We start from the raw sequence: 14,665 nt of genomic DNA, 5'->3' as shown, positions 1-14,665 counted from the left end.
CCTGGGAAATTATATGGGAGGGTATTGATTGAGAGGGTGAAGGCATGTACAGAGCATCATATTGGGGAAGAGCAGTGTGGTTTCAGAAACGGTAGAGAATGTGTGGATCAGGTGTTTGCTTTGAAGAATGTACGTGAGAAATACTTAGAAAAACGGATTTGTATGTAGCATTTATGGATCTGGAGAAGGCATATGATAGAGTTGATAAAGATGCTCTGTGGAAGGTATTAAGAATATATGGTGTGGGAGGGAAGTTATTAGAAGCAGTCAAAAGTTTTCATTGAGGATGTAAGGCATGTGTACGTGTAGGAAGAGAGGAAAGTGATTGGTTCTCAGTGAATGTAGGTTTGTGGCAGGGGTGTGTGATGTCTCCATGGTTGTTTAATTTGTTTATGGATGGGGTTGTAAGGGAGGTGAATGCAAGAGTTTTGGAAAGACGGGCAAGTATGCAGTCTGTTATGGATGAAAGAGCTTGGGAAGTGAGTCAGTTGTTGTTCGCTGATGATACAGCGCTGGTGGCTGATTCATGTGAGAAACTGCAGAAGCTGGTGACTGAGTTTGGTAAAGTGTGTGAAAGAAGAAAGTTGAGAGTAAATGTGAATAAGAGCAAGGTTATTTGGTACAGTAGGGTTGAGGGTCAAGTCAACTGGGAGGTAAGTTTGAATGGAGAAAAACTGGAGGAAGTAAAGTGTTTTAGATATCTGGGAGTGGATTTGACAGCGGATGGAACCATGGAAGCGGAAGTGAGGGGGAGGGGGTGAAAGTCCTGGGAGCGTTGAAGAATGTGTGGAAGTTGAGAACATTATCTCGGAAAGCAAAAATGGCTATGTTTAAAGGAACAATGGTTCCAACAATGTTATATGGTTGTGAGGCGTGGGCTATAGATAGAGTTGTGCGGAGGAGGGTGGATGTGCTGGAAATGAGATGTTTGAGGACAATATGTGGTAGGAGGTATTTTGATCGAGTAAGTAATGAAAGGGTAAGAGAGATGTGTGGTAATAAAAAGAGTGTGGTTGAGAGAGCAGAAGAGGGTGTTTTGAAATGGTTTGGTCTCATGGAGAGAATGAGTGAGGAAAGATTGACCAAGAGGATATATGTGTCAGAGGTGGAGGGAACGAGGAGAAGTGGGAGACCTAATTGCAGGTGGAAAGATGGAGTGAAAAAGATTTTGAGTGATCGGGGCCTGAACATGCAGGAGGGTCAAAGGCGTGCAAGGAATAGAGTGAATTGGAATGATGTGGTATACTGGGGTCGAAATGCTGTCAATGGATTGAACCAGGGCATGTGAAGCATTTGGGGTAAACCATGGAAAGTTCTGTGGGGCGTGGATGTGGAAAGGGAGCTGTGGTTTTGGTGCATTATTACATGACAGCTAGAGACTGAGTGTGAACGAATGGGGCCTTTGTTGTCTTTTCCTAGCGCTACCTCGCACACATGAGGGGGAGAGGGTTGTTATTTCATGTGTGGCGAGGTGGCGATGGGAATGAATGAAGTAAGACTATGAATTGTTTTTTTTCTTCATACTGTTCGCCATTTCCCGCATTAGCGAGGTAGTGTTTAGAACAGAGGACTGGGCCTTAGAGGGAACATCCTCACCTTGCCCCCTTCTCTGTTCCTTCTTTTGGAAAATTAAAAAAAAATGAGAGGGGAGGATTTCCAGCCACCCGCTCCCTCCCCTTTTAGTTGCCTTCTACGACACGCAGGGAATGCTTGGGAAATATTCTTTCTCCCCTATCCCCAGGGATAATGAATTATGTACATGTGTATATATGTATATGTCTGTGTGTGTATATATATTTATATGTTGAGATGTATAGGTATGTATATTTGCGTGTGTGGACATGTATTTATATACATGTGTATGTGGGTGGGTTGGGCCATTCTTTCGTCTGTTTCCTTGTGCTACCTCAGTAACGTGGGAGACAGCGACAAAGCAAAATAGAAAATAAATAAATATATATTAATTTAGAGGGTCAAGGCATGTACAGAGCATCAGATTGAGGAAGAGCAGTGTGGTTTCAGAAGTTGTAGAGGATGTGTGGATCAGGTGTTTGCTTTGAAGAATGTATGTGAGAAATACTTAGAAAAACAGATGGATCTGTATGTAGCATTTATGGATCTGGAGAAGGCATATGATAGAGTTGATAGAAGTGCTCTGTTGAAGGTATTAAGAGTACATGGTGTGGGAGCAAGTTGTTAGAAGCAGTGGAAAGTGTTTATCAAGGGTGTAAGGCATGTGTATGAATAGGAAGAGAGGAAAGTGATTGGTTCTCAGTGAATGTCAGTTTGCGGCAGGGGTGCGTGATGTCTCCATGGTTGTTTAATTTGTTTATGGGTGGGGTGGTTAGGGAGCTGAATGGACGAGTTTTGAAGAGAGAGGGGCAAGAAAGCAGTCTGTTGTGGATGAAAGGGCTTGGGAAGTGAGTCAGTTGTTCGCTGATGATACAGCATTGGTGGCTGATTTGGGTGAGAAACTGCAGAAGCTGGTTACTGAGTTTGGTAAAGAGTGTGAAGAAGAAAGCTGAGAGTAAATGTGAATAAGAGCAAGGTTATTAGGTACAGTAGGGTTGAGGGACAAGTCAAGTGGGAGGTAAGTTTGAATCTAGAAAACCTGGAGGAAGTGAAGTGTTTTAGATATCTAGGAGTGGATTTGGCAGCAGATGGAACCATGGAAGTGAGTCACAGGGTGGGAGAGAGGACAAAGGTTCTGGGAGAGTTGAAGAATGTGTGAAAGCGAGATCATTATCTTGGAAAGCCAAAATGGGTATGTTTGAAGGAATAGTGGTTCCAACAATGTTATTTGGTTGCAAGGTGTGGGCTATAGATAGGGTTGTTCTGAGGAGGGTGGATGTGTTGGAAATTAGATGTTTGAGGACGGTATGTGGTGTGAGGTAGTTTGATTGAGTAAGTAATGAAAGGGTAAGGGAGATTTATTTTTATTTTTTTTATTTATTTTGCTTTGTCGCTGTCTCCTGCGTTAGCGAGGTAGCGCAAGGAAACAGACGAAAGAATGGCCCAACCCGCCCACATACACATGTATATACATACACGTCCACACACTCACAATATACATACCTATACATCTCAATGTACACATATATATACACACAGACATATACATATATACACATGTACATAATTCATACTGTCTGCCTTTATTTGTTCCCATTGCCACCTCGCCACACATGGACTAACAACCCCCTCCCCCTCATGTGTGCGAGGTAGCGCTAGGAAAAACACCAAAGGCCCCATTCGTTCACACTCAGTCTCTAGCTGTCATGTAATAATGCACCGAAACCACAGCTCCCTTTCCACATCCAGGCCCCACACACTTTGCATGGTTTACCCCAGATGCTTCACATGCCCTGGTTCAATCCATTCACAGCACGTCGACCCCGGTATACCACATCGTTCCAATTCACTCTATTCCTTGCACGCTTTTCACCCTCCTGCATGTTCAGGCCCCGATCACTCAAAATCTTTTTCACTCCATCTTTCCACCTCCAATTTGGTCTCCCACTTCTCCTTGTTCCCTCCACCTCTGACACATATATCCTCTTGGTCAATCTTTCCCCACTCATTCTCTCCATGTGACCAAACCATTTCAAAACACCCTCTTCTGCTCTCTCAACCACACTCTTTTTATTTCCACACATCTCTCTCACCCTTACATTACTTACTCGATCAAACCACCTCACACCACATATTGTCCTCGAACATCTCATTTCCAGCACATCCAAATCCATTTGTTTTTCTAAGTATTTCTCGCATACATTCTTCAAAGCAAACACCTGATCCACACATCCTCTACCACTTCTGAAACCACACTGCTCTTCCCCAATCTGATGCTCTGTACATGCCTTCACTCTCTCAATCAATACCCTTCCATATAATTTACCAGGAATACTCAACAAACTTATACCTCCGTAATTTGAGCACTCACTCTTATCCCCTTTGCCTTTGTACAATGGCACTATGCAAGCATTCCGCCAATCCTCAGGCACCTCACCATGAATCATACATACATTGAATAACCTTACCAACCAGTCAACAATACAGTCACCCCCTTTTTTAATAAATTCCACTGCAATACCATCCAAACCTGCTGCTTTGCCGGCTTTCATCTTCCGTAAAGCTTTTACTACGTCTTCTCTTTTTACCAAATCATTTTCCCTAACTCTCTCACTTTGCACACCACCTCGACCAAGACACCCCACATCTGCCACTCTATCATCAAACACATTCAACAAACCTACAAAATACTCACTCCATCTCCTTCTCACATCACCCCAACTCTCATTTGCCCTCTTTTTCACCTCTTGCACCTTTCTCTTGACCTCTTGCCTCTTTCTTTTATACCTCTCCCACTCATTTCCATTTTTTCCCTGCAAAAATCGTTCAAATGTCTCTCTCTTCTCTTTCACTAATATTCTTACTTCTTCATTCCACCACCCACCACTCACTACCTAAGGGAGATATGTGGTAATAAAAAGTGTGGTTGAGAGAGCAGAAGAGGTTGTATTGAAATGGTTTGGTCACATGGAGAGAATGAGTGAGGAAAGATTGAACAAGAGGATATATGTGTCATAGGTGGAGGGAATGAGAAGTGGGAAACCAAATTGGAGGTGGAAGGATGGAGTGAAAAAGATTCTGAGCGATTGGGGCCTGAACATGCAGGAGGTTCACGTGAAAGGCATGCAAGGAATAGAGTGAATTGGAACAATGTGGTATACTGGGGTTGACATGCTGTCAATGGATTGAACCAGGGCATGTAAAGCATCTGAAGTAAACCATGGAAAGTTCTGTGGGGCCTGGATGTAGAAAGGGAGCTGTGGTTTCGGTGCATTACAAATGACAGCTAGAGACTGAGTGTGAATGAATGTGGCCGGCCTTTGTTGTCTTTCCTAGCACTACCTCGCTTACATGCGGGGGGACGGGGTTGTTATTTCATGTGTGGTGGGCTGGCAACTGGAACGAATAAGGGCAGACAGTATGAATTATGTACATGTGTATAAGTCTGTGTGTGTATATGTATGTATACGGTGAGATGTATAGGTATGTATATGTGCCTGTATGGATGTGTATGTATATACATGTGTATGTGGGTGGGTTAGGCCATTCTTTCATCTGTTTCCTTGCACTACCTCGCTAACGTGGGAGACAGCGACAAAGTATAATGAATAGATAAAAAAATGAATAATGATAATAATAATAGTAGAATTTGTGGGCAAAAATTTATCCCAAAGGCCACTGTCTGTTTACACCTGTAGGGATTGTAGTTAGTTGTTGTGAACAAAGATCCAGATGTGGGGGTTGTTAGACAAATCAAGCTGAGAAACACTAGGTTAGAGGCATTGAATATGCCCACCTTAGAAGAGTGAGGAGTGACACACCTGAGAAAACATTCCTTTATCAAATATATTTCCATTTGCTACTTCAGTTCAATACTCTAAATACTGTATTTGTTAAAGACTCCTTGAATTGTCCTCCTAGCTTACCTTTCATGTTTTGTTTTGCTATTTTATGTGAAGAAATTCTGTAGTTTACCAAATTAGGTGCCTAAACAAAGTCAGGAAAAGCACTCTCCATTTTCATCGTTTGCAATAGAGTTCTGTATATTTTTTGTGGTGAGCAAGTAACTAAGTTCATGTATTTTTACATGATGCAGATTCTTGTTGGCCTTTGTTAATGTAGTTAATATTTATCAGTATTATTAATACATTTCTTAACACTTTTGTGAGAGTGGGAGTATTTGTGTAGTTTTTATTTTTCGTCAATGCATCTTTCTTTCCAGGTGGAAACCTTGGATGAAGATGCCAACCATATCATATTCTCCTCTGGTATGTACCATTCAGCATTGTATATATGAAACTTTTTAAGATAAGCAGTGATTAGTAATACTTTGATAAACAGGTATCACTGAACTGGTATATTGATAATTTTTATCATATAACACCAATTTCAATAGTTACAAAAATTTTATTCTGAAAAGAACAGAGAAACTTAAGTAAAATGCGATGCATATTTCAGCTGGCTTTACATGTAGTCATCATATAATAATTTTATGTTTGTGTAATCTCCAAAGTTTACCAACCTCATTAATTTGTTTTATTAATGTCATAGCAGTATGTACTCTATCATCTTTTATTCTAAACATAATTATATTACCTTCTTGAATGTAATGTTCACGTGTCTGATTTTCTTCTTCAGAACATGTTGCACATCTTCTGCTATTGTCTTTACTGTATTCCTTATTCCATCCACTTTATATCTTAGACATTTTATTATTATTTATATTATTTCATTATACTTTGTCACTGTCTATCGCATCAGCGAGGTAGCTCAAGGAAACAGATGAAAGAATGGCCCAACCCACCCACATACACATGTATATACACACATGCCCACACACATACATATACATGCCTATACATTTCAACGTATACATACATATACATACACAGACATATACATATATACACATGTACATATTCATACTTGCTGCCTTTATCCATTCCCATCGCCACCCCGCCACTCATGAAATGGCACCCCCCTCTCCACACTCACGCACAAGGTAGCGCTAGGAAAAGACAGCAAAGGCCACATTCGTTCACACTCAGTCTCTAGCTGTCATGTGTAATGCACCAAAACTACAGCTCCCTTTCCACATCCAGGCCCCACAAAACTTTCCATGGTTTACCCCAAATGCTTCACATGCCCTGGTTCAATCCATTGAAAGCATGTTGACTCTGGTATACCACATTGTTCCAATTCACTCTATTCTTTGCATGCCATTCACCCTTCTGTATCTTCAGGCCACAATTTCTCAGAATCTTTTTCACTCCATCCTTCCACCTCCAATTTGTTCTCCCACTTCTCCTCGTTCCCTCCACCTTTGACACATACATCCTCTTTGTCAATCTTTCCTCACTTATCCTCTCCATGTGACCAAACCATTTCAATACACCCTCTTCTGCTCTCTCAACCACACTCTTTTTATTACCATACATCTCTCTTACCCTTTCATTACTTACTTGATCAAACCACCTCACACCACATATTGCCCTTAGACATTTAATTGCCAACACATCCACCCTCCTCCGCACAACCCTATCTATAGCCCATGCCTCTCAACCATATAACATTGTTGGGAACACTATTCCTTCAAACATACCCATTTTTGCTCTGAGATAACGTTCTCGCCTTCCACACATTCTTCAACACTCCCAGAACCTTCGCCCCCTCCCCCACCCTGTGACTCACTTCCACTTCCATGGTTCCATCCGCTGTTAAATCCACTCCCAGATATCTAAAACACTTCACTTCCTCCAGTTTTTCTCCATTCAAACATACTTCCCAATTGACTTGTCCCTCAACCCTACTGAACCAAATAACCTTGCTCTTATTCACATTTACTCTCAGCTTCCTTCTTTCACACACTTTACCAAACTTAGTCACCAGCTTCTGCAGTTTCTCACCCGAATCAGCCACCAGCAGTGTATCATCAGTGAACAACTGACTCTTTTCCCAAGCCCTCTCATCCACAACAGATTGCATACTTGCCCCTCTCTTCAAAACTCTTGCATTCACCTCCCTAATAACCCCATCTATAAACAAATTAAACAGCTATGGAGACATCACACACCCCTGCCGCAAACTGACATTCACTGGGAACCAATCACTTTCCTCTCTTCCTACTCATACACATGCCTTACATCCTTGATAAAAACTTTTCAATGCTTCTACCAACTTACCTCCCACACCATATACTCTTAACACTTTTCACAGAGCATCTCTATTAACTCTATTATATGCCTTCTCCAGATCCATAAATGCTACATACAAATCCATCTGTTTTTCTAAGTATAACCCACATATATTCTTCAAAGCAAAAACCTGATTCACACATCCTCAACCACTTCTGACTTCACACTGCTCTTCCCCAATCTGATGCTCTGTACATGCTTTTACCTTCTCAGTCAATACCCTCCCATATGATTTCCCAGGAATACTCAGCAAACTTATACCTCTGTAATTTGAACACTCCCCTTTATCCCCTTTGCCCTCATGCAGTAGCACTATGCATGCATTCAGCCAATCCTCAAGCACTTCAACTTGAGCCATACATACATTGAATATCCTTCCCAACCAGTCAACAACACAGTCATCCCCTTTTTTAATAAATTCCACTGCAATACCATCCAAACCCACCACCTTGCCGGCTTTCATTACCCCTTCTCTGTTTACCAAATCATTCTCCTTGACCCTCACTCTGCACACCACCTCAACCAAAACACCCTACATCTGCCACTGTATCATCAAATACATTCAACAAACCTTCAAAATACTCACTCCATCTTCCCACTTCACCACTACTTGTTATTACCTTCCCATTAGCCCCCTTCACCGATGTTCCCATTTTATTACATTCTTGAACATTTACCCTATTCATCTCTAGAACACATCTTACTTCTTTTATCATTAGTTTCACAGTATATATGATATTCCCATCCACTTTTATATCTGCCACTCTATCATCAAATACATTCACCAAACCTTTGAAATACTCACTCCATCTTCTCACCTCACCACTGCTTGTTATTCCTCCCCAATAGCCCCTTCACCGATATTCCAAATTTATTACATTTATTACATTTTATTACATTCTTGAATATTTACCTTATTCATCTCTAGAACTGAGGTGACTGAGTTTGGAAAAGTGTGTGGAAGAAGAAAGTTAAGAGTAAATGTGAATAAGAGCAAGGTTATTAGGTACAGTAGGGTTGAGGGTCAAGTCAATTGGGAGGTGAGTTTGAATGGAGAAAAACTGGAGGAAGTGAAGTGTTTTAGATATCTGGGAGTGGATCTGGCAGCGGATGGAACCATGGAAGCGGAAGTGGATCATAGGGTGGGGGAGGGGGCGAAAATCCTGGGGGCCTTGAAGAATGTGTGGAAGTCGAGAACATTATCTCGGAAAGCAAAAATGGGTATGTTTGAAGGAATAGTGGTTCCAACAATGTTGTATGGTTGCGAGGCGTGGGCTATGGATAGAGTTGTGCGCAGGAGGATGGATGTGCTGGAAATGAGATGTTTGAGGACAATGTGTGGTGTTAGGTGGTTTGATCGAGTGAGTAACGTAAGGGTAAGAGAGATGTGTGGAAATAAAAAGAGCGTGGTTGAGAGAGCAGAAGAGGGTGTTTTGAAGTGGTTTGGGCACATGGAGAGGATGAGTGAGGAAAGATTGACCAAGAGGATATATGTGTCGGAGGTGGAGGGAACAAGGAGAAGAGGGAGACCAAATTGGAGGTGGAAAGATGGAGTGAAAAAGATTTTGTGTGATCGGGGCCTGAACATGCAGGAGGGTGAAAGGAGGGCAAGGAATAGAGTGAATTGTAGCGATGTGGTATACCGGGGTTGACGTGCTGTCAGTGGATTGAATCAGGGCATGTGAAGCGTCTGGGGTAAACCATGGAAAGCTGTGTAGGTATGTATATTTGCGTGTGTGGACGTATGTATATACATGTGTATGGGGGGGGTTGGGCCATTTCTTTCGTCTGTTTCCTTGCGCCACCTCGCAAACGCGGGAGACAGCGACAAAGTATAATAAAATATAAAAAAATAATCTTTAGAACACATCTTACTTCTTTTATCATTGGTTTCACAATATGTTTGATATCGCCATCCACATATATATCCTAGACATTGTTTTATATTCTTGAATCTGATGTTCAGTTGTAGCTTTTTCTTCTTCAAAACACATTCTACATCTTTTATCAGTGTCTTCACAACTTATTCCATATCCCATTCACTTTTTTTAATGTTTTAGCCACAATAATATTTGTAGACATACTCTCTCCATATGTACATACACCTCTTATAACCACTTGATTCTACTCATATTATTAGTTCCTCATGTTTACCCCTTGCCATCAAAATGAATGGCCCGCTACCAACTTTGTGTTTTCATTGTTTGACAAAGTGCAGTGAAGCTGACAACCATTAGAACTAACATTTTTTCCTATCTTCCTCAGTTAATCTTCAAGGAGGAGGTTTTTGTATGTATTGTTCTTTAGGGGTTTTAGTGATTTCGTTTCCCCAAGGTTGGGTAAACATTTTTTAATGCCAGAGGATTTTGCTGTGCAGTTCTTGTTAGCTGGTGTCTCAAGTTTTCCTAGACCTCCTAAACCTGAGTTCATGACCTCAACAGTAATCACTGGGTTTTAGAACTAACTAATGGATTTTCTCAACTCTGTTGCTGTTTGAATGGGAGAATGACATGAATGACTTATCCCACAATGAAATTTTTTCTACCCAGAGACACTATCAGTTGGTTTAGGAATGTTCTCATTTGTAGAGCAGGGTGGTTCTTGTTCTTTTTCCTGGCCCTTGCAAAGCTATACATAAAACTTTGGTGCTCTTAAGAAAATCAGAGGGAAGGTACATTTGCTTCCACTGCTGTTCTAGCAATTTTTGTGGATGCTACTGCTCCAAGACATATTCTTAGGCATTTGTTCTGAGTTGCACTTAGCCTTCTCAAGGTATAGCCACTTGCCGAAGCACATACCTGTTAGCCATAGTCTTGTTTTGACCTGATCTTGGACCTGTACACAATAAAGATTTTCTGTTGGCACCCCACTAGCTATTAGTTAAGTATTTTAAAATATTTAGTTTTTTTCCACATTATTTCACTAAGTGTTTACCAATTAAGTCTTTTATTAAAGTGCAACCACAAAAATTTTCTGAATTTTCAAAAGGTATTGGATGCTTATATAAGATTTTTTGAAAATTTAGTTTTTGTAAGGTTTTGGTAAAAATTTCACCAGTACCCTTAGCAGGTGAGAACTCAAATCTTACTGTAAGGCCCATCCCATTGTTGGAAGGATTCAAGGATGTCTTGAATCCTACCATCTGAAAATTGCATTTTTGGATGAGTGCCACTCAGCACTGTCGTTAGCAAACCATGAATATTTCTGTGGATGGATGTTGGTAATAGAATATCATTGAACATGATCATGGCACTCCAATTTCTGTACAAGTGTTAGATGTAACAGGATAAGGGCGCCTGTGAATCACATCTCTCCAGTTTACGCTGTCCCCTGCTCCCCATACGCCCTCTTGCATGTTCTGTACTCAGCCTTCATAGCATCTTTCACCCTTTTAGTTATTCTTTCCTCACTCATCCTCTTAGTATGCATAACCAATTTCAACATACCTGCTTCACCTTTCTGATACATACTTCTCTTACTATCACACCTTTCTCTTACTTTATCATTGCTTATTCCATCAATTTTCCTCCCGCCACATACTGTCCTCAAACACATTTATTACTATACCATCAAACATGCTCATTTTTGCCACTGAAGAGACACATTCCTCAGTGCACTCAAGGCTTTACATCCTAACGCAACCTGCAGCTCACATCAGCTCCCATATACTGCCATATCCACACCACTTTATTTTCTCTCCATTCAAACTCACACTCCAAATATCCTCTCTCTTTTCACTGCAGTACCTAATAAACTTGCTTTTATTCACATTTACTCTGTTTTCTCCTTTCACATACACACTCAAGTATTTGTATGTTTCAGGTGTGCAGGAGATGCTATCTCCACGGACCATCAACAGGTCGCAGGATGGTTCTACAGCCCTGCTGGCAGACCATTACCTGTGTCAGCTATCACACATCCAGATGACCCAACTTCTCCAGCTATATAAATATGACATTGAGCTCTTTGAGTACGATGTTCAGAAATACATAGACTGTACAAAACAGTAGAGTAAGGGGGATACTGTATATCATTTGACTGAAATTCATGAATGGTATGAATTTTCAGTTTTGCAGGTATTTCACTACCCTGAAAATAAAAATACAGTCTATAGAATACTATATTATGGTCTTAAGATGATTTGGTTACTTATTTGTATCAGTCTTTGTATAAGTGTATAGAGATGCATTAGATGTAAATTCTGGTAAAAAAAAAAAAAAAAAAAAAAGGATCAGATTGAGAAAACCTACAGACAGAAAAGCCTTTTTTGTCCAAAAAGGCAAAAGTGTTTCCTTTTCCCTTAAGATTATTATGAAGTCAAAATAGAGGTTTCCTGTTGGCATGCATTCCTATCTTTGGTTCCCCTGCATGAGGTTACACTACAATTAAAAAGTTACCTCTGGTGAGGCTGTATTACTAGCACTACAGTCTTTTCAAAGAACTTGCCATTCACAGGAGGACACATTTCCCTGTTACTGAAACTAATGTTGCTTTGGTTTGCTGAAGCTTCCAGTGAGATATCCTGGGTAACACCAAGACTCCCTCAAAGAGAGAGGTACTGGGGTAGTTATAAATGAAATAAACTAGGTGTTTACTTTGTTTATACACCTTGAGCAGCATTGGTGACAGAAGGGAAGTCTGTAAAAGAATAATACATAGTCTTTTACTAGTGTCCTAGATGAAGCTGTAATTGATTATTGGGCATGGAATAAAGACAAGTGCATAAACTTTCACACTGTAGGGAAGGAAAATCAATGGCAGTGATGACTAGTATCATACATTTTGCATATCTTGAGCTCATTGAAGGCAGTCACATATGCATATATATTTTTATAAATGTACAAACTATGCTTGCAGGAGTGAGCAATATGGAAGTGGCTGTGTTATCAGATAAGTATGAGATAGCCAGAGTTTTTTTTTTTTCATAAGATATTGTTCAGATGAACCAATTGTTCCTCATTATTATTTAAAGTGCAAATATTTGGGTGTTTTTGTTACACAGCCAATATGTAAATCTATGTTTTATTTCAAAATGGGGAGGTGATAACAAGTAGCGGTGATGTGAGAAGGAGATGGAATGAGTATTTTGAAGGTTTGTTGAATGTGTCTGATGACAGAGTGGCAGATATAGGGTGTTTTGGTCGAGGTGGTGTGCAAAGTGAGAGGGTTAGGGAAAATGATTTGGTAAACAGAGAAGAGGTAGTAAAAGCTTTGCGGAAGATGAAAGCCGGCAAGGCAGCAGGTTTGGATGGTATTGCAGTGGAATTTATTAAGAAAGGGGGTGACTGTATTGTTGACTGGTTGGTAAGGTTATTTAATGTATGTATGACTCATGGTGAGGTGCCTGAGGATTGGCGGAATGCGTGCATAGTGCCATTGTACAAAGGCAAAGGGGATAAGAGTGAGTGCTCAAATTACAGAGGTATAAGTTTGTTGAGTATTCCTGGTAAATTATATGGGAGGGTATTGATTGAGAGGGTGAAGGCATGTACAGAGCATCAGATTGGGGAAGAGCAGTGTGGTTTCAGAAGTGGTAGAGGATGTGTGGATCAGGTGTTTGCTTTGAAGAATGTATGTGAGAAATACTTAGAAAAGCAAATGGATTTGTATGTAGCATTTATGGATCTGGAGAAGGCATATGATAGAGTTGATAGAGATGCTCTGTGGAAGGTATTAAGAATATATGGTGTGGGAGGCAAGTTGTTAGAAGCAGTGAAAAGTTTTTATCGAGGATGTAAGGCATGTGTACGTGTAGGAAGAGAGGAAAGTGATTGGTTCTCAGTGAATGTAGGTTTGCGGCAGGGGTGTGTGATGTCTCCATGGTTGTTTAATTTGTTTATGGATGGGGTTGTAAGGGAGGTAAATGCAAGAGTCCTGGAAAGAGGGGCAAGTATGAAGTCTGTTGGGGATGAGAGAGCTTGGGAAGTGAGTCAGTTGTTGTTCGCTGATGATACAGCGCTGGTGGCTGATTCATGTGAGAAACTGCAGAAGCTGGTGACTGAGTTTGGTAAAGTGTGTGGAAGAAGAAAGTTGAGAGTAAATGTGAATAAGAGCAAGGTTATTAGGTACAGTAGGGGTGAGGGTCAAGTCAATTGGGAGGTGAGTTTGAATGGAGAAAAACTGGAGGAAGTGAAGTGTTTTAGATATCTGGGAGTGGATCTGTCAGCGGATGGAACCATGGAAGCGGAAGTGGATCATAGGGTGGGGGAGGGGGCGAAAATTTTGGGAGCCTTGAAAAATGTGTGGAAGTCGAGAACATTATCTCGGAAAGCAAAAATGGGTATGTTTGAGGGAATAGTGGTTCCAACAATGTTGTATGGTTGCGAGGCGTGGGCTATGGATAGAGATGTGCGCAGGAGGATGGATGTGCTGGAAATGAGATGTTTGAGGACAATGTGTGGTGTGAGGTGGTTTGATCGAGTAAGTAACGTAAGGGTAAGAGAGATGTGTGGAAATAAAAAGAGCGTGGTTGAGAGAGCAGAAGAGGGTGTTTTGAAATGGTTTGGGCACATGGAGAGAATGAGTGAGGAGAGATTGACCAAGAGGATATATGTGTCGGAGGTGGAGGGAACGAGGAGAAGAGGGAGACCAAATTGGAGGTGGAAAGATGGAGTGAAAAAGATTTTGTGTGATCGGGGCCTGAACATGCAGGAGGGTGAAAGGAGGGCAAGAAATAGAGTGAATTGGAGTCATGTGGTATACAGGGGTTGACGTGCTGTCAGTGGATTGAAGCAAGGCATGTGAAGCGTCTGGGGTAAACCATGGAAAGCTGTGTAGGTATGTATATTTGCGTGTGTGGACGTGTGTATGTACATGTGTATGGGGGGGGGGGGGGGGTTGGGCCATTTCTTTCGTCTGTTTCCTTGCGCTACCTCGCAAACGCGGGAGACAGCGACAAA

The 14,665-nt window shown here is 41.1% G+C and overlaps 1 protein-coding gene across 6 annotated transcripts in view; it reads left to right on the top strand.

Annotated features, from left to right (window-relative positions):
• LOC139746649 (carbohydrate sulfotransferase 9-like) overlaps positions 1-13,104 on the top strand; it is a 67,324-nt gene extending 54,220 nt beyond the window's left edge. For all 6 annotated transcript variants that reach the window (XM_071658074.1, XM_071658077.1, XM_071658075.1 and 3 more), the window contains 2 exons: positions 5,795-5,840; positions 11,589-13,104. In XM_071658074.1, the coding sequence (XP_071514175.1) occupies positions 5,795-5,840; positions 11,589-11,776 (234 nt within the window). In that variant the 3' untranslated portion in view covers positions 11,777-13,104. The remainder of the gene's footprint in view (positions 1-5,794; positions 5,841-11,588) is intronic.
• Positions 13,105-14,665: the final 1,561 nt, after the last annotated feature.

Source organism: Panulirus ornatus, chromosome 65 (assembly GCF_036320965.1).
Source record: "Panulirus ornatus isolate Po-2019 chromosome 65, ASM3632096v1, whole genome shotgun sequence".
Taxonomy (NCBI): Eukaryota; Metazoa; Arthropoda; class Malacostraca; order Decapoda; family Palinuridae; genus Panulirus; species Panulirus ornatus.
Note: the sequence above shows the minus strand (reverse complement) of the source record. Positions and strands in the feature narration are given on the sequence as shown.